At 31.1% G+C, this 19,978-nt stretch overlaps 2 protein-coding genes across 2 annotated transcripts; both read right to left on the reverse strand.

Moving 5' to 3' along the window:
- Window positions 1-3,656: 3,656 nt before the first annotated feature.
- On the reverse strand, window positions 3,657-4,428 carry LOC125865446 (auxin-responsive protein SAUR50-like). Its single transcript, XM_049545644.1, has one exon. It carries the CDS (start codon window positions 4,317-4,319, stop codon window positions 3,990-3,992), a length of 330 nt encoding a protein of 109 aa, XP_049401601.1. The 5' UTR covers window positions 4,320-4,428; the 3' UTR covers window positions 3,657-3,989.
- A 7,716-nt stretch (window positions 4,429-12,144) lies between these two features.
- On the reverse strand, window positions 12,145-14,237 carry LOC125866371 (putative pentatricopeptide repeat-containing protein At3g23330). The gene has a single exon (XM_049546735.1). The coding sequence runs from the start codon at window positions 14,229-14,231 to the stop codon at window positions 12,798-12,800; it is 1,434 nt and encodes a 477-aa protein (XP_049402692.1). The 5' UTR covers window positions 14,232-14,237; the 3' UTR covers window positions 12,145-12,797.
- Between the last annotated feature and the right edge of the window lie 5,741 nt (window positions 14,238-19,978).

Below are 19,978 nucleotides of genomic sequence, written 5' to 3' on the forward strand. Positions count from 1 at the left end.
GAAAGACAAGATAAACTGAATTAAACTTGTATTATTCTTGAATAAAACATGTATTATATGTGTCTTATAAATTATTTTGGTTTGTATCACTAAGAACATGAGTGATATTTGCAATATGTATTAAAATTTAATGTGCATGTATTATAAATGTAGTATAAGTGTGTTACCAATTATAAACTAAACCAAACCCTCTCAAAATTGAGATATAAACTACAAACGTCATTTTCAATTATTTGTAGGAACAACCTATCCAAACTAATCACAAATTCGTAAAATTCAACTAATGAATCTAAAATTTGAAGCTTTATAATGACTATCAATGGTGAACTCTTACCGCTGTAATTTTAGAGATTTGAAATTTCTGCTTGAAAACATATTTCTATACAAATATTTAGTTTTTTTGTTCCTCTTCTAGTCATGTTCTTGAGTAAAGATAGTAAAATATGAGCAAATATTAATTTGAGGATAGTTAATTAAATGAAAATTTTAAAGAAGAAGAAAAAGAATAAAAAGAAGAAGAAGAGAAAGAAGAAGAAAAATGACGGAGAACGAGACAAAGAAGAAGAATAAAAAAAGAAGAAGAGGAGGAAGCGAAGAGAAGATAAACCGTACAACATTTTCAATTCCAAAAAAATGTTATATTAAGTTAAAAAAGTTTTATTGTCATAGATGGTAAATATTTTTTTAATATAGCATATTTATGTGATTTACTCTTTATAAAAACACAAATGTATAAAATACGTTTGTGTTTGTATAAAGCGAAAGAAAATTGTATATATACATATATTTTCGTTGCCTTCTCTCTCCTCTCCCAGATCTCGCTCGCCACTCTCACAGGCCTCTCTCACTTTATACAAACACAAATGTATACATTGCGTTTGTGTTTGTATAAAGTGAGAGAAAATTGTATATACAAATACAAATGCATACATTTTCGTCCTATACACTTATATTATACAAATATGATCTTCCCCTGCCCAGTTTTCTTTTGTCTTTCTCTCTTTCTCACTTTATATAAACACAAATTATACAATTGATCTTTTCTATATGTATACCGAAACAGAAACATATTATACAACTGTTTTCTTTTATATATGTATAGCGAAATATACATATTTATGTTTGCTATGGAGAGCAATTATGCAAACTATAGTTATAGCATAAAAATATGATTTTTATATTTGATATATGTGAAAATTGCTCTAAATTTTTTGGGTACATCAGGGTACGAGCATACACTGGGGTGGACATTCGAGTTACAAATTCCGCAAAACTCATTACTTTAGCTCAAACATTGTATTTATATATAATAAATAATTTAATATATATATTGAGAGAGGGGTGTGGGGTTGCATTTGTATCACAAAATAGTGATGTATAAATGTCTCCACATGTAACAATACATGAATTCGGTTTGTTTGTGTATGTATATTCGACAAGGACAAGGTGGGGTTCAAAACCCATTGGGTTTACATTTGTATGTCTGCCCTCCTAATGGCAAAGCGGCCCTAAACAGTTTGATTTCTAAATTTCTTTTTTTATGGGCTCCCATATTTTTATAACAACAATCCTCTATAAATTTCACTATAATAAAGCATTTTATTTTTTTTTTATGAAATCGATCTTTCATATTATGTTATATTATATTTTATGTTCTTTATAATAATATTTCGCTATACCAGCCAAAAGATATTGGAACAAACGACACTCCTTTTGAATTTTATTTTAAGTGTAGGTTTTGGAAACATTGAATTTGATTTTTATTGTGGTCAAGTTTTTCTATTTGTGTTTGGGTGTATTTGGTAAACAATTCTTATTTTATGAGGGCCAAAAACATGGATTTCATTGCCTAAGGTTGGTTGCAAGTTTTCAGCATCAAATTAAAGTCCAAAGATTTTAATGATCTTTGTTTCTATTTCCATCAATTCTGTTTCAACTTCTGCTGATTTTATTTTTTTCAAATTAATGGATAGCACCGTTTTTATATTTTGTTTACATTTGTGGCTCCAGTTGTTCACTTCTTTTGTTTTTGTTCATTTTTTATTTATTTTTTTGTGTTTTTTTATTACGAGTAGTTATAGCTATTTATTTTTAATTTGTTTATCATACATTTCTTTTAATTAAGTCCATTTTCAAAAAAATGTTACTTTCCTTTTTTAGCAACTCTTACATTTAAACTTTTCACATGACATATTTAAGATCACAAGATTAAAGAGCATTTTAGTACCTTCTATTTAATCCATTGCTAAAAAACTTCTAGCTAATTGAATTTCTTATAATCTATTGCTTATTTATAGTTAAATAAAATTAGCATAAGATTTTGATTATTTATCTATAAATTTTGCTTGTCGCTAATTCTATATTTTGTGCAATAGTAATAATCGTCTTTTAACCGTTCCTCCAAATGGAAAATGATATTGGAGACTCCAATATTTTCACTTTTCATATGTAATCTTAAATTCCAAATCACACATACATTCTAGCACAAAATGAACAAGATAAACTAAGGTGTAATCCACACCTTTTGCAAGGAAATTCTTGCAAGTTGTTCGAAAAATAAAGATGATTTTTGGAAGTATAAATAATCCTAAATATTTAGTGGAATTTTTCTGAATTTTGTAGCGTAATGCCTTTAGTATTTATTGAATCTCGAAATGTGTAGATGCTCTACAGAATTAGATATTCGTAGTAAATTATAGAATAGTCTAAATTCTTGTTCGATAGTTAGAAGATAACGTTATCTAGATTGTTCTTGTAGATGTATCTAGAATAGTATCTAGATCAATCCTTACACAAATATAAATAAGGATGACCTTGTACATTTATAATCAATTCAAATTGAAAGTAATTCAAGAGTCTTTTTCCATAATAAAGTATAAATTTACGTGACCCATTTTTTTTTTGCCAAATGTCTTCTTAGTCAACTCTTTTAAGCATTAAATTGAAGGGTACTGGCGAGGCCCCATACTGTCGAATGTAGCTCTTATCTCTTATTTGTAGTTGGTGAAATCATAATTTATTTATTTTTTACCATTCTTCATTAGATTGAAAGAAAAACAAAGCCATTGTTACATGCATCAAAATCACTTTTAGTTTACATAGTATGCGAAAAATTGATTACTGTAAAATCTTTTATAGAAGAATATATATCATGTGTGTAATTTGTTGGTCTTGCAGATTATGCTAAAGAGTTTAAAACTTAAAATTCTATAAATAATCAGTATAAAGAATTTTTAATACTATCATATCACTTTAAGAATATTAATCTATAAATAAATTTCTTTAACTATGAAAATTTTAATGTTAGAAAAAATAAGACAAATTACTTACTATATGATAAACAAATAATCTACATTGACAATATATATATATATATATATATATAATTAACTTACCTATACGCAAAATAACAAACTTTGACTCACAAATGCATATACAACTAATGTATTGATGTGGATCGGAACATCTTATATTATGGGAACCGAGGTGAGAAATATTTAAAATAGTTTGTTTGATAAAGTTCAGGTGTGCTTAAATGAAACTTCATGACGTATATATAAAGATCGAAATAACATATCATAACAAGTAAAAAAGTATATCATCCCACTCCACGTAAGTTAATTAAAATCATAAATAATTCACCTTAAATGAAATGAATGAAAGGAGAATCATTACATTAACTTCTCTCACAGGGTGATTATTACACCTCTGCAAGGAAAAATTACAAACCTTTTTCATTTTTACAAATTTGACCCATAAAAAAGCAAACAATTTCATTTGCTTCATGGGTCAACGTTAGAAAATGTCAACTAAACCACAAGAAAAAAATAAATAACAAACAATAGAGTGAAGAAAGATAGTTGAAAAAAGAGAAGCAAATTAAATATATATAGTACTAATAGTACCATATTAATTAATTGCTTCATCTTATGCCCATCTTTCTTCACTAAAAACCATAATTAATTAACTAATTAACACCTAATACTACACTAATTACCCAACATAGACGATGTTAATGATTGGAAAACAACTTCTTCACATGGAATAGTAATGCCCATATCATGATCAAATCCAAATTCTTCTTCAGCACGATGGAGTAGACATTGAAATTCTGGATAACTCAAAAAAGAAATAGGTACAATGTATCGTGTTCGATTTTCTCCCACGTAAACTGCAAAATGACCTTTAGGTACGTCAATTGGAAGGCTATTTTCGTCATCGTCGTAGCTATTATTCTTCTTTCCTAAACTTGAACATCTTTTCAAGATTTGTTTCAACATTGCAGATTGTGACAATTTGTTTGATTTTCTAATGGCCATTTTATTTTATTTTGTTGAAAATGAAAAAAAGGTTGAGAGGTTTGACAATTGATATAATAACACTTCTTTCCTTTGAGAGAAAAGAGATGCTAAAAAATTTAAGTGAGAGTTGTGTGATAATAGATGGATATTGTGTAGTATTTATGAAGGGAAGAGCTCAACCATGATATTTTTTTTTTCTTAAAAAAATTAATGGGCAAGAGGGGAAGAAGGGTTTATGTAGGGTGTAGGACCATAAGACCACATGTTGTTTTATTAGCTCTAGTTATAATAACAACAGGTGGAATATATACCCATTTCTAGTATATTGGATAGAAGTTGGATAAACTAATAGTTTAGATAATTCTTATATTATTAATAATGTAATTTAGAGGTTATTTATGTATTAGTTTATGTGACATTTTTCAAATTTTGAGTCAAACGATTTTATTTTAAATGCAATTTTTTTTTTTTATATATGCTTTGAAAATATTTTTGAATTATTGATTATTGAGGCTTATAATATTTGTTTCAAAAAATTAAAGATATCAAATAGTTTTTAAACCTTAAGCTCACTGAAGGAAGCGGGAAAGTATAAGCAAGCAAAGTCTCAATCTGAAATCAATAGCCCACAAGAAATAGAAAGGAGAAAGTCCATATCTTTCTAGTAATATGTAGCTTTACTTTCTTGAACTTTTATGGAGGGCTTAACTAGTGCAGTTGAGTAACGCTTGTTGAATACCTCTCTACGACCTGTTTCGGCTCTAGTCTATTTCTAACTAGCGATGGAAAGAGACTAAGAAAAATAGTCATGAAAGAGAATCGATTTTAAGTAGCAGTAGAAACAAATACATAGCTTTTGAATTTGAACGATGCAACATAAAAAAAATGTATATATATATATTGTACAACATTTTTCCAATTGTGTATCCAGCTTGCTATATATGATGATCAATAAATTCAATACCATGTTATATTATAGGTCACACTAAAAAAATCTCTATATTATTGGTGCATAAAACTTAAACTCCTAATATTTTTATATTTTGTAATTATGGTCAAAGATGAATTATAAGTATGCAATAATACTATGTACAAGACAGAAGACATAGGATATGTTGGTGTATTTGTACTTGAAGGAGGACAAAACCCATTGGGTATGCTGCCCCTTCCTATGACAAAGCGGTCCCTTCTCATTCTATGTCTTTTTTCTTCTTCCTAAAATTAATATAGCCCATTGGATTGTTTTTCCAAGTAGGTGTTGGAACATTGTATTTGATTTTTGTTTGGTTGTATTTGACAAACAATATTTTATGATGGCCAAAAAATATGGCTTTCACTAATGAATTTTGGTCCCAAGTTTCAACATCCAAGCGTTTTAATGAATAGAGGTTCTTATTTTTTGCTTCATATATCTATTTTGTGGCTCTTGTTCTTCATCTTTCATTTCTCTTTCTCTTTGATCTTTTGTGTTTTTTATTATTTTGTTTCGAGACTTATTGACTCGACTAATTCAAATTCTTAGCTAAATTTCCTTATTTACAATAAGGTTTGAGTTTAAGAACGTTGATTAAAGATCACTATATCACTAATAGAAAATAAGAAATTAACAGACAAAATTTAGTAGCTAAACAAAAAGTCCTAAGCTAATTCTATTTAGCAATGGATTAGCTAGGAATTATCGATGAATTTCTTAGCTAAATTCATATTTTCTAGTATTGAAGAAGGCCTAATTACTAACGAGAATATCCGGTGGTCAAATCGGTAGGTAAATAGAGTTACTAACCGTTTACAAACGAAAATTAAGTCATTGCCAAAAGACTGGATGGTAAATTTTTGCCAACCAATTTAAAATCGTTGGTAAAATTACCAATTGAAAATTGGTTGGTAAAAATGAATTTTTTTTGTTGGTGATGTATGCATTGATGCAAGAAAATTTAATGGAGAATATGTTTTCCTTAGCTTAATGGAGCTTCAGTACTCTCTTCCCGATGATCGGTGACACAAGTCATGATTGCTTGAGATCCACTTTCGCTATGAAGAAAGTCTTTTAAATTAGTATTTCCAACTCAAAATACAACAAGAGATTTCAAATACACGGACCAAAGTATCTACTACTAAATTTTAGAGTACATTCGGACATTAGTCTTTTAACTGTTTTAAAACTATAGACTATAATTTCTTATAACTGTACTTTAACTTTCTAAAGTTCTAATTTCCAAAAAAAAAAAGAAGTAAAATTAGGATCAAAGTACGTGGTTGAATTACATTAAAGCTGTGCAGAGAAATCATGGAGGAGAAATGAGTGTACTGAGAAGTGAGAAGTATCATGTGCGCGACGACTTAACAATTTTGACTCGCCCGGTGCATAATCTGTCAAATTTATGTGACACATTTTTTGTTTTAGTTGGTATAATTTTTTTTATTTAGTAATAATTTAAATTAAAAATGTATACTTTATCTTTGATGAGATAATTTATAGTCCTACAAATATCTTTGACTTGTTTTAAATCATAAACTTTTAAAAAAATTCATTATATAAATAGGGACGGGAGATACATTCAATCTTCTCATGGTGTTAAATAATCTATGAATTTACTTGTACTTATTATAACGGTAATAACTAAGCTATCCATTCCTCAACCAATGTAAGGCTTTGATCCAGATTCCAGACTAACACTCCACTTGGGTAATATAATTCCACTGTATATCAACTATTTTGCCTTGTTGTAAATTATTCATCTTCTGCAAACAAAATGTGGACACACATTCAATTGTCCAATGTTGTAACTTGTAAGTTTTCCTCAATAAAAAATTGTTAAAGAAAATAGAGGAAAAGGGAGAAGTAGAACATGAATGTCGTCAGGTTAAGGTACCCACCGTCCCCAGTCATCACGAGATGTATTACCACTTAGCTTTAGGCCAAGGACAGACACCGATGCAGAGTTTAATTAGCTATATACAGTGAGGTGATGTTATATATGTATAGTGATATTTGATATTTAGATTTCGAGTGTGTTTGGTATGAAGGAATTATTCAATTTTTTTCATGTTTGATTGGTTTAAATATTTTTTAAATCAACTTATTTTTTCTCAAATTTAAGTAAAATAACTTATCTCTAAAAAAAAAAAAAAAAGAAGTAAGAAAAACATTTTCTAAAATCTTTTCAACCTGATACCTCAACTTTCCACCTTAATTCAAATTTTGGATATCATTCTCAATACTAATTCGGGATTCGACTTCTGATTCTCGATTTGAGATCCGAGTCACGAGTCCCAACCTCAATTCGAGACACAATTCCCAAATTCCAAGTCGAATCGAAGGCAGATCCTGATTTGAATGTTGGGTCTCGGATAAGGATTCTAGGTAGGATCCAGATAAGGATTCGATGTCGAATCCCGAATAAGGATTTGAGGTTGGATCCCGGATCAGGTATTGGGGTCACGTCTCGAGTCAAGTGTCGGGGTGGGGTTCTAAATCGGGTGTCAGAGTCGGATTTCGAGTTGAGAGTACTCGAGGTCGGGATCCCAAGAGATGTTAGGTTCGAGTCTCAGACCAGCCGTCAAGGTCGAATTTTGATTCGAAAGTCAGGTCCCAAATTGAGTGTCAGGGTCGAATCCCAAGTCTCAAACTTTCGGCTAATCTACAAGATGGCAGTATTTGTTTCTGAGCAAGATGCAATCTTTCAACTCATATCATTTGATTTTTCATCTTGTTTCTAAGTGATTTCAATTTTTATTTTTTTTGTGTGTAACATTAACAGTTATTCTGATAATCAAATCAATAATGATTAATAATCGATAAACAATATCTTAATGATTTTGCAACGATTTAGTATGTCTACAAATCAATAAACAATAAATTGAACCGATAAACTTCAAAACCGAAAAGAACCGACAGATACAAAACCTAAGCAACACCATTTGCAAAACAATAGTTATCGATTCGGACTCTGAGATCCCATTCCAACTCCAATAATCCCATCTACTGTTCAGAGATTGATTTAGAATTTGAATTTGATGACTAATTTTTCAATGAGTTCAGAATTGAATTTTGTCAAACCGTTAAAAAATTTCATGTATATTTACATATTATGTTACATATTGAAAATATTAAATTGCGTTGAACCCATTGATCAAGGCTCCATCCATATCTACATCCAACCAACCCCACCCCTCCCAAAAAAAGGGGTGGGGGAGGAAACCTTTGGCTCCATCATGAGAAAAGGGGGTTAGATACTAGTATCTATTTGCATGTTCTAAGGCTCAGAAAATGATCCACAGAGCTATCATTTTAATTACAGTCACTCCAGTATTTCTGTCTTCTTCTTTTGTTCCTTTTCATAAAGAAAAAACAATATACATGTATAGACCCACACCCTTTCAGTGCATCAAGAAAACACAGCATTCAGCCTGGAAAGGCCAAAGAAAGAAAGAAAGATACTTAGATATAACTATAGCTACTTTGGGATTGCAATGTTAGTTGATTGATTGAACTTGAGAGTAGAACAAAAATGAATACTAATATTCACAATGTAGTAACAGTGATGTTTTCATCAGCAAGACGAAACATTAATAAAATTGACTCTTTTTGTCTCTTTATTTTGTCATCTTTCTATACACCAAACTACAAAACAACTAAAAGCTCACATGCAAGAAAGAGAGAGGACTAGATCCGGGTAGGTGAAAATCGAATGTATTGAAAACGAAATTGGTCAAGAGTGTCCCTGTAAGTATAATGAAAATAATAAAAGAATGAATTGATGAGAGAGGGGGATGGGGGAGAGGGGCGTGTTTCCTTTGTACACACCATAATGAGGTGATGCCTAAAGCTAGTTATGAACCACAATTTTCTTCTATTTGCAGTTTGATGGTGACTCGGGCTTCTCTATACCACATGAATGACATGTTACTCTTGGCTCTTGCAGACTGTCCCTTCAAAGATGTTTTACTCCAATAGTAAAGATTAGGAATGGAGATATGTGGGACAAGGTAGGAGTGGCTTCGATAAAGGATAAGATGTGGGAAATGAGACTGAAATAGTCCGGACTTGTGCAAGGGAGCCCCATGTGAAGGTGTGAGAGGTTGGCTGTGGATGGTTTTCAGAAGAGGTAGAGGTAGATTGAAGAAGTAATGGAGAGGTGATTACACAGGACATGATGCAACTTCAGCTTACCGAGGACATGGCCTTAGATTGAGATTATGGAGGACACGGATTAGGGTTGGAGGTTAATTAGATAGTTGAGCGTTGTCTCGCTTTTTCTCCTATACTATTAGTCGTATTACTCTTGCAGTTGTTTGTCCTTTGAGTTTGGTTATTATTTGTGCTTTCTTTTACATATCGATTAATGTTTTATCTTGTTATGACCACTGTTTACTCTGATTTGTCACATTTTCTACTGTATTTTGCAAAGATTTTTTCATTATTTATTTCTCTATGTTGCTCTGGACTGTTTTGTTTTCTTGATCTGAGGGTCTATCAAAAATAGTCTCTCTATCTTTAAGGTAGTGATAAGATATGCATAGTCTATCCTCCTAGACTCCACTTTGTGAGATTGCACTGGGTATGTTGTTATTGTTGTTGTAGCAAAGACTATTGTAAGGCATTGTTTATATCAGGCTATCCACCCCAACAACTTGAAACTACCTTTAAATGGTACCTCATTTATATGCTCCAATTGCCTGTAGATGGTCCTATAACTCATTAAGTCTGACAGTCTACCTGAGACATGTTCCTTGGTATTTTATCTTAGTACAACAAGAACATACCCTACAATGTAATCCCACAAGTGGGTCTGGAGAGGGAAGTCAGTATGCAGACCTTACCCCTACCTTGTGAATGCTCACATTTATGGGAGTGTCAACCATTTGGAGTTGGCTTTCTTTTCACCAGCACTTACTAACTATTACAAGAATCCATGAATTGATGCAATGGTCGTAGAAATTGTTTTTCTTTTAATTACCTGATATGTCATCAAAGATCAAACTAAATAGACCATCCACCACCCACAAGCAAATAACTTTTTATTGTTCTGTTTTTGGTTAGGGGAAGGTGGGGGTTTTAATTTTGAACTCCCAATTACTTCGATTTAGAGCATTATCATAGATCACAATCTACAATATCAAACCCCAAATTCAAGAGGGATGCTGTCATGATAAACCATCCAACATAGGTTGGTTTCGAGAGAGTTTAAGATACCCATATGACTTGTCCTACATACAAGAAGCCTCAATTTCTAAGCCACAAACATTTACACAGCATCATAGTGAGAGAGAGACAGAGATATAAGGATGCCTCAAAAACATAGGCAAAGGAAAAACTCTTGGGACCCACAGAAAATCTTGTAAATGCTAAGGACTCGGATTTCGTGTCTGGGTTGGAACAAAAAGAGGCACAAGCTAGCAACAACTAAGTAGGTTGAGAGGACCACAGATAGCACATGCACAATTATTCGAAATTTAGAAAACCAAAGTGAAACAGCTTTCCATTCCATACCTTATTGTCACAGCCTTGGACCTCTCCAACGTAACCGAGCAGCAACCAAGCCGACTACCCTCTTCATTGGTTGGTCTCGTATCGTATTACCTATCAAAAACAAATACTCTTCATAGGTGCTGCGTTCAGCCTCTCCCCCAGGTGTGCAAGTTTGCCACTTGAATCCTTAATTAGCTTGGTAGTCCAAACAAGCCAAAATGTCCAAGTATTTAGCAGATAATCAAAGAGGACATTTAACATATGAAAAAAGAATTGATGGAGTAACCTCTGTATAACTCCACTCAAAAACATTTTAGTTCAACTCTCTTCTTATAGTTTGTACAGTTGTAATTCTTTCTCATGACTCTCTACTTTGCAGTAAATTACAAGCACATCATACATCAAGTAAAAATGAAAAAGAAATTTTACATCAAAGCTCTTAGCAGAATAAAGATAATTACTTTACATCTAGTTATAATAAATTCAGAATTAGAGGTAGGTATAAAATGTAGATGCTGTCCATCTATGATGCTCAACTACCTTCTGAATCTTGCAATATGAAATTGCAACTCCAGCTCTGAATAAACCATCAAACGATATCTTCTCTTCATTACAATAAATTGATAAAAGAATTTCACAGCGAAAAACTGTTGAGCTACAATCTTTATTTGGATGAATTATGCATTAGTAGTTAATGGTGGTACACTTGGAGATATCTGGAGATCTTTGAACAGCAAAGCTCATATTCCATCTCGATACATGCCATAGAAGATCCAACCCAACTTATTTCTTGTTATACCATGAAAGTCGAACATGTCCAACTGAACCATGAGGATCACCTTACACATACATAACTATCAGGTTCCACAACTTCGCTATTGTTATTGTTTTGAAAGTTCTCTAACTTCCAACAACTATTGCGATACTTCAGTCCTCCACAATTTAGCAAATGAATATCAATGCACAATGATGACAAAAACAAGCAATAAATTCATCCTTTACCTGAGGCAGCAAGCATATTTAATAGTAAAATATGATTTGGTCTTCCTTTCATATAGCTCATCTGTCCATTATAAGTCAATGGATCTGTTGTTAGGACCCATTTCATTTTGATTCCTGACCATCACAGAAGTTAAGAATTAAGAGCAAGTGATTTCTCGATATTTAGTTGTAATCTTTATACTTCAAATATGAGGAAACTTACAAAGGATTATGGTTACTCTTCCAGATGAGCTAGTTCTTGTTATCTTGGTGTGCTTCAAGCAGAACTGGTTACTAGCGTGTCCAACAGATGTTACATTGGATTGCCAGAGTTTCTTCTTTTATCTCCTATTATTCCTCCTATCTCTCTGCCTGCACGTAATTCCATCATGTTTCATTGCAAGTAGAACTCTCCTTACATTGCTCATTAAGCCCAAGCATTTCAAAGTCATGTCCCAGCCCTCTTTCTCCATTGTCACTTCACATATAAGAATTTGGTTCATCCCACCTCAAGTCCAACAGAAAATTTAAGAGCTTCAATGAAAACTGAGATTTCTCTCAGGTAGCTCTTTCTTGAGATGGAAGAGGCACTCTTCTGCCATAGAAGTTCCTTGTTTAGCTTAATGTCAATTTGATGAATATATTTGGTTTCCTTGTCCTGGAATATTTGGATTTGAAAAGGTTATTCCTCAGCATTCTACTGCCCTAATTGCTCTGCCGCTGCACATTCAAGAAACAAGTCTACATTGAAGCATGGTCTTTCAACAATCTAATTTGAGCTACAGACTTGTAGCAGCACTCCCATGTGTGAGCCCCCTTGGACATCATAACTGTGCTTACAGTATGCACCAAATCATAATGGAGCCATCTTGAACATCATAACTGCGCTAACAGTATACTCTAATCACTTTAGATATGTATCATACAAAATGGAAATCAACAAGGACCCTCACAGTTTGTGCCATACCTCATAAACCATTTCTTTTAACTAAACGAATCCATGAGAAGAAGAATGTGGCTTATTTTTTATCATTGCCTTTATCTCATCTAGTGATATCTACCAAACTATGTCCTATGTCTTTCTTTAATCCCTTCTCTTTTATCTGTTCCCTCAACATCTCAATTTCATTCCACATACCATTCCTCGCATACATGTTCGATAGCAGAACATAAACGCCGTCATTTTGAGGGTCTAAATCCAGTGCCCTTTGAGCAGCTAATTTACCTAGTTCGACATTGTCAAAGTTATGGCAGGCACTAAGCAAGGCCCCCCACATGGTAACAGTGAAATTATCATTCTCTTTGTAAGATAGGTCGTTGATTAAGCTCCATGCTCTATCCAACTCACCTGCACGACACAGTAAATCAATCACACAACTATAGTGCTCGGGACTGGGTTCCAAACTGTAATTAGATGTCATTGATTCGAAGTACTGCATTCCAAGATTTACATGGCCAGTGTGACTACAAGCGGAGAGAACAGTCAATAATGCTACACCATCTGGTTTGATTCCTTCCATTACCATGTCATTAAACAGACTAATCGCTTCATTAAATTTCCCATTTCTTCCACAAACACCAAGCATTGATGTCCACAGAACAACATCCCTCTTTCTTTCTCCACATCTAAAGCCAATCATGTCGAAAACATGCCTAGCCTTCTCCACTGACCCACATTTGCCATACATTTCAATCAACAAGCTTTGAAGAAACACATCAGATTCCATGTCATGAACTTTTCGAATAACACATCCATGAACCTGCTTACCCAATTCAAATGCAGAGAGCCCAACGCAAGCACGCAAAGCAGCTGAAAAAGTGAAATTATCCAAACATAAATTTAAACATGGCATCTTCCTCACCAATGCCAGTCCCTCCATCCACATCTTAGCTTCAGAATAACCTGAAAGAATTGCATTCACGCACACTGTATTCTTCACAGGAATTTCATCGAACATCTTAGCTGCATTCTTGATACACAACGACTTCGCATACAAATCCACTAAAGCACACCCCACATAAACACTAGAAAACCAACCCGATTTCCGAACAAGGGTATGAATCATTTGCCCAAATTTCACATCTTTCACAGCAGATGAAGCTGTAATGGAGCTACACAACGTGTATGAATCAATGTCAATTCCACCAAAATGCATGAAAGAGAATGTACGAAGAGCAAGAGAATGAAACCCATTTTGGGAAAAATGGGAAAGGATTGAATTTAAGAACAAAGGATTTCTGGGTTTGAGGAATTTGAAGAAATTGGTTAAGGTCTGAAGATGGTAGTTGTTGTTGTTGGGAAGTGAAGTTGCAAGTTTGAACTGAAAATTAGGGGAGATGAAGATTAACCCAGTTCTAATTAGGTGTGCTTGAAATACTTTAATGGCTCTGAGATTCTTTGAGTTGCAACAATGGTGGAAAATGTTAGTGATGGAAGAAGAAATTGGTCCTCTTTCGAACTGCGATTGAGTAAACATACCTGAATTCATTTCAGTTTACAGTAATAAATTTACTTGATTACTAAACTACTTTTAGTGAACATGAAAAATACTTAGATACAATAATTTAAAATGGAATAGGAGAAGTAAATTAATACACCAAATAATAAATATAAGATGAAATTATTACCTTAAACAATTTTTAGCAAGACATAAAAAAATATTTAGGATAAAAATATTCATTTTGAACTCTGTAATATATTAATAGAGCATTTAGGGAAGTAACGTAATAATCTTGAAAGCTGAATTTTAAAATAAATTTTACGATTATGTAATATATTTATTATGTAATTGTATTTCTTCGATGATTTCACTTTTATTTGAATTATTCATTATTATGTATAATATATAAATATTTGCTTGCAATTTATTTTATTTAGAAATTTTAGAATAAAATAATTTTATAACAAATGAAGAATTTGAAAAGAATAAAATTTTATATTACATGAAGATTATATAAAATGATTATTTGTAAAAAGACGAAAGGTTTTAACTTTTATATTATGAAATAAGAAAATAAAAATGATGTATCAATTAATTATGGTAAAAATAAATGTCTATAAAAAAAATCTAAAAAAAATCACAAATGATCACGTGAATGAAATTATAAAGGGATAATTTCAGAGACCTCCCTCCAAGTTTCACTCTATAACACTCACCACCCCGTGGTTTAAGATATTACGTATACCTTTCTTGTTTTGATTTTTTGGTAACCATTCTTTAAACTTATTTAAAATAAATATAAATTAATTATAATTTGACATATTTACCCTTATTTATATTATTTTTTCCAAAAAAAAAAATTATCCCGCCTTTCTCCATCACAATTATTTTCGAGCAACATAACCTTGTTCCTCCTAATTCCAAGAATAGAGCTTCGACATGCTATCATAATTTTTGTATTGATTTGAGATCTATCAAATACTCATTATCGTTATTATCATTTTTATTAGAGCTTAATTCAATCTAAAAACATATACATAGATATCAATCATCCTACTTGATGCTCGTCCTGTTCAATTTTTAATGGTTAATATCGTACCACCTAATTTTTAACATATGAGAGATGTTTTGGAGTATTAGAAGTAAAAGAGAGATGAATGGACTTACCCGCTGCAACCAACAATTATATCGTCACTTTAGAAATTACAAATTCGATTGCTTTGAGCATCAACAATTTCCTGTGTTATTAATCTCTCATTCAAGCTTAGATCTAATTTAGGATTATTTTATCTCTATTTCTTGAATCAACTAGTAAAAATATTTCAATAAAACAAATTGACCGTTCTTATTTGATTCCTCTCCTCGAAAGTCCATTTTAACCTTCGATTTGAAGAAATAACCCATGAATTGGTAAAGATGAAGATGAAAGTTAATGTTTAGTGAAAATGATGGCTTAGCGTGAATTACATCACCAGTGAATTAGTTCACTTTATTTGCACACCTTCGATCTTTGTTTGGTAAAAAGAATGTGTATCTATACATAATATAATAATATTAATTAATTTGTGTTTGTTTATTTTTGAATTATTTATTAAATGAGTCATTTTTCAAAATGTGTTTAATATGAAGAAACTAGTATAAAAAGGGCAAATGTGTCAAATCATAATAAATTTAAAGAATGGTTATCAAAAAATCAAACTATGGGAGGTAGATGTAATATCTTAAATCACAGGGGATGTGAGTGTTATAGAGCGAAACCTGGAGGGAGGTCTCTGAAATTAGAACAGAAAATTTATTTGCATCAGACATTTTAAGACAATCTAATAAATATAGAGAAAAAGGACAAATAAATTATTGTTAGCTCAAAACTTACATTATAAATTTTTAACTTAAAACATAATTTAGTATAAAATAATATATATTTGATATACAATAATATACAAAAGTTTTATATTTCTTTTTTATATAGATGTTAAAAATTTTGATATACAATATATTACATTATAAATAATTATAAGAGATATTTATACACTCATATATATAAATCAAAATTTTGTCAAACATAGACAATATATTACATTATAAATAATTATAAGAGATATTTATACACTCGTATATATAAATCAAAATTTTGTCAAACATAGACAAATAATATAATCTATGAAATTTGATTGAGAAATATTTTGAAAAATGGCTAGTACTTTGCTTTTGAAATTTTGCTATAGTAATCACGTCTATAATTTGCAGTTTCTCGAAGTTGTGGATGAAATTTGAAATGAATTTTATTATGTTAGGTTCGTCTTATCAAGATCTATCATTTTACCTTGAGTTTGAATTTTTTGGAGGTCGAGAGGAGGTTGTGGCTCCATGATAGCCCTCTAGGGCTCTTAAGTTTCTTCTTTGGGCCAATTTAGATGAACATTGAAAATCTTGATTAAATTATATTTAAAATAACATAACATAATAGTGTAATTTTCCCTAAAGCAATTTTTTTAATCACATTAATTTTTTTTAGATGAGTGTGCCCATGTTGCGCACGAAAGCTTGATGTTAGTTTTGTTTGCATTGTTAAACGAAAAAGAACATTTTTGATCCATTTAGTAATTATAAAAGTATTTTTCAACCAAAGTATTTACTGCAATGACATTTTTGAACTAAAGTATTGACGACAAGAGCATTTTTATTGATTTCACATAGTTTAAGGGCATTTTTAACTCTTTTTCCTTGAAGTAATTAATAACTTTGAATAACCTTTAAGTTTATAATTTTGCATCTATGATCTTTTTTCTTGAGCGCGTAATAGGAATGTGCAAGCAAGAACACCTAAGTAAACTAATAAAATGAATCATTAACTAATATAATCACATCACATAAAATATCTAATATTTGCAATTTTACATTTTGATAATTACAATTCATTTATATTGATATCGAAGCATATACTATTTCATTTTTGAATTACAATGTCAACATCATGCGCCATCAAGCAAAGTAATAATCGATTCATATCATCTCTAGTGATAAAATCAACTTTATTCAATAAGCTGACATCAAATACTTTTGAGGATTTGCTTTGTGATTAAAGTAAATTAAGAAAAAATAATTAATTAATCAAAAGCTAAGATTAAATATAATTATAGATATGAAAAATTTGATGAGCAAGAACAATAATTTTTAAATACATGCGTATCTTGACACTGATATTTTTTCAAAAACAGATTATATATGCATTTTTTGACTTTATATTATGAGACAATTTCAATCTTAAGAGTGGATGGAGAAGAACATATCAAGGAAAATTGTCATTAGACATTCAATGAAATCTGTTAGTGAAAAATTACAAAATAACAGAATTACAAGATTACAATTGAAAATAAAAATGAAGAAATAAATCTCTTCGGGCTGAGGCGCAGATATCTCGCTCTCTTTAAGGAGATTCAAGCCCACTGCAGCAAATGTTTTTTACCGGTCCAGCAGTAGTCCTTCTTGACTTGTCCCCTCCAGGATACAACAACCTTAACACAAAGTATAACTCAACAACTCTGGACAAGAGTTGAGTCCAAAGCTCCACAAAAAGAACATCTCCCTTCAACTAATAAGAACTCTCTTTTTTGACAAACTTTTTGCACTCTCTATTTTCTTGTGTATCTAAACCAAATGAAGACCATCACTATTTATACTAGAAGAAGTCTTCCTAGGAATAAATAGGAAGATAATAGAGTAGTAAATAGTGAAGATAAATGACCTAGAGGTTACAAAAATTAATGGAGGAAGAATTAAGAATGGAATTGATGTTTGATAACTAATGTTAACAACGGACAACAGAGCAACTTACAAAAATAACTATATTTATAGGGTTAATGAATACCAATAACTATAAGTATGTTATTTACAATAAATGACTACAATTTATATCACTTTTTTGCTGTATTTTTGTATCGTTTTATATTTTTTTTATTTATACATTAATACATCTTTAAGTACAACAAACTAAATAAAGAATTGACTCTAAATATAACCCACTATCCTTACATTACGTCCATATAATGAGCAACTTTCCATAATTAACTTTATAACTAAAAAACACTTATTTAAAGATATATCAAGTCATATTCTTTATCAGTTTAAGAAAAATTGTGATACATCATACTCAATTTTCTTGTTGTCTCCATATTTCTTATTCTGGCGTTGTAAAGGTATTAATAAATCTTTTTTGTTAATTCAAATTATTGTATGTAAGCAAATTGTTGAATTTGTGAATGAAGGTTAAGTATTTCGATTTTGAATAACTACATGGCAATAGATACACCAGTTGTTAAACAAAAAATGAATACACCAATATAGAATACAATGAATACATTGTTGTTAAACACAAAAATAAATACGTTAGATACAACTATACTTGTATTCCCTAATCAATTTTTTTTATCTTGGATAAAGTACTTATCTATCTAGATATAACTGTATTCACAAATCAACATTGCAACTTGTGCTTATATAACAATACAAGTATCTATGTATATAAATATGGATACATTTCAACATTGTTGTTAAGCAAAAATATGGATACATTAGACAAACGAGCAAAAAAGATACAATTTGTGGGTATCAAACTATATAAGTATGGAACATTAGACAAACGAGGAAAAAAAATACAATTTGTGGGTATCAAACTGTATAAGTATTCTTGTAAATAAAATTTTGAAAAGGCCAACAATATAGTATTGATGTATCCAATTATACTTGAATTCCTTAATCAACTTTTTAAATTTGATAGAGTACTTATGTATTCAAATATAATTGTATTCACAGATCAACAGTTCAACTTGTGGTTATATAATAATACAGATGTCTATGTATATAAGTATTCTACTATATACAAAATTGACAATCAAAGAACCCTCAATCTCTTTTTTGTTCATGTTCTTCTTGTACTCATTTTTTAACAACTATATACATACGAAATCAAATTTTCTCTAAAAAAAATAAAGCATACAAATCTCAATTTCATTTTCCTCTTGTTCCTGCTCGACTGCTCTTTTTCAGCACCCACTTGAATCAATATTGTTGACTTTTCTCCCTTTTTCAAGATTAGTTTTCACTTTTGAACCTTTTTTCCTCTTTACTAATTTTGCAAGATTTAAGGGTATATGGTCATTAACCTTTTTTGTTCTTCTTTCTTTCTCCATTGCAGCAATAGAGCTTGGATTTTTGGCTTCTTGTTGAGTAATACACAAATCAAAAGCAGGTAGTTCATCCAACAATTTGTCAAATAAATGTATACCTCTAGTAACCCTCCTCGGAGTATCAATTTCAGCCATTGAAATGAATAAACAAATTCTTGAATCAAAACCCTATGAAAATAGTAGAAAGTGTAGATGTGTAGATATATAATGCTCATAAAAAGGAGATAAATATGCAATTAGATGTCACGACCCAAAAATGGATGTGATGGCACTCGTCGTATCCCACCCAGACAAGTCTGCCTAAAACCCAATCATTTCGATAAAGTGCGGAAATAAAGCAAAGTTCAATAACAATTACTATTACGAAAACAAGTCAACTTAATTCAATCCCCAAAACCTGGTTGTCACGTGCACAAGCCTCTAATGTAAATACTAGAATTGAAATAAAAGAAATACGCAAGTCTCAAATGATGTTGTCTTTCAAGTAAAAAGAAAATCATTAACAGGAGTAAGAAGGTTCGCTGAGATGAAAAACAACTACCTCTCAGATCTCCACAGAAAGCCTCAGAAACGAAGAGAATGGAAGGTATCACGAAG

This window comes from Solanum stenotomum, chromosome 5, assembly GCF_019186545.1.
Source record: "Solanum stenotomum isolate F172 chromosome 5, ASM1918654v1, whole genome shotgun sequence".
Lineage (NCBI taxonomy): Eukaryota > Viridiplantae > Streptophyta > Magnoliopsida > Solanales > Solanaceae > Solanum > Solanum stenotomum.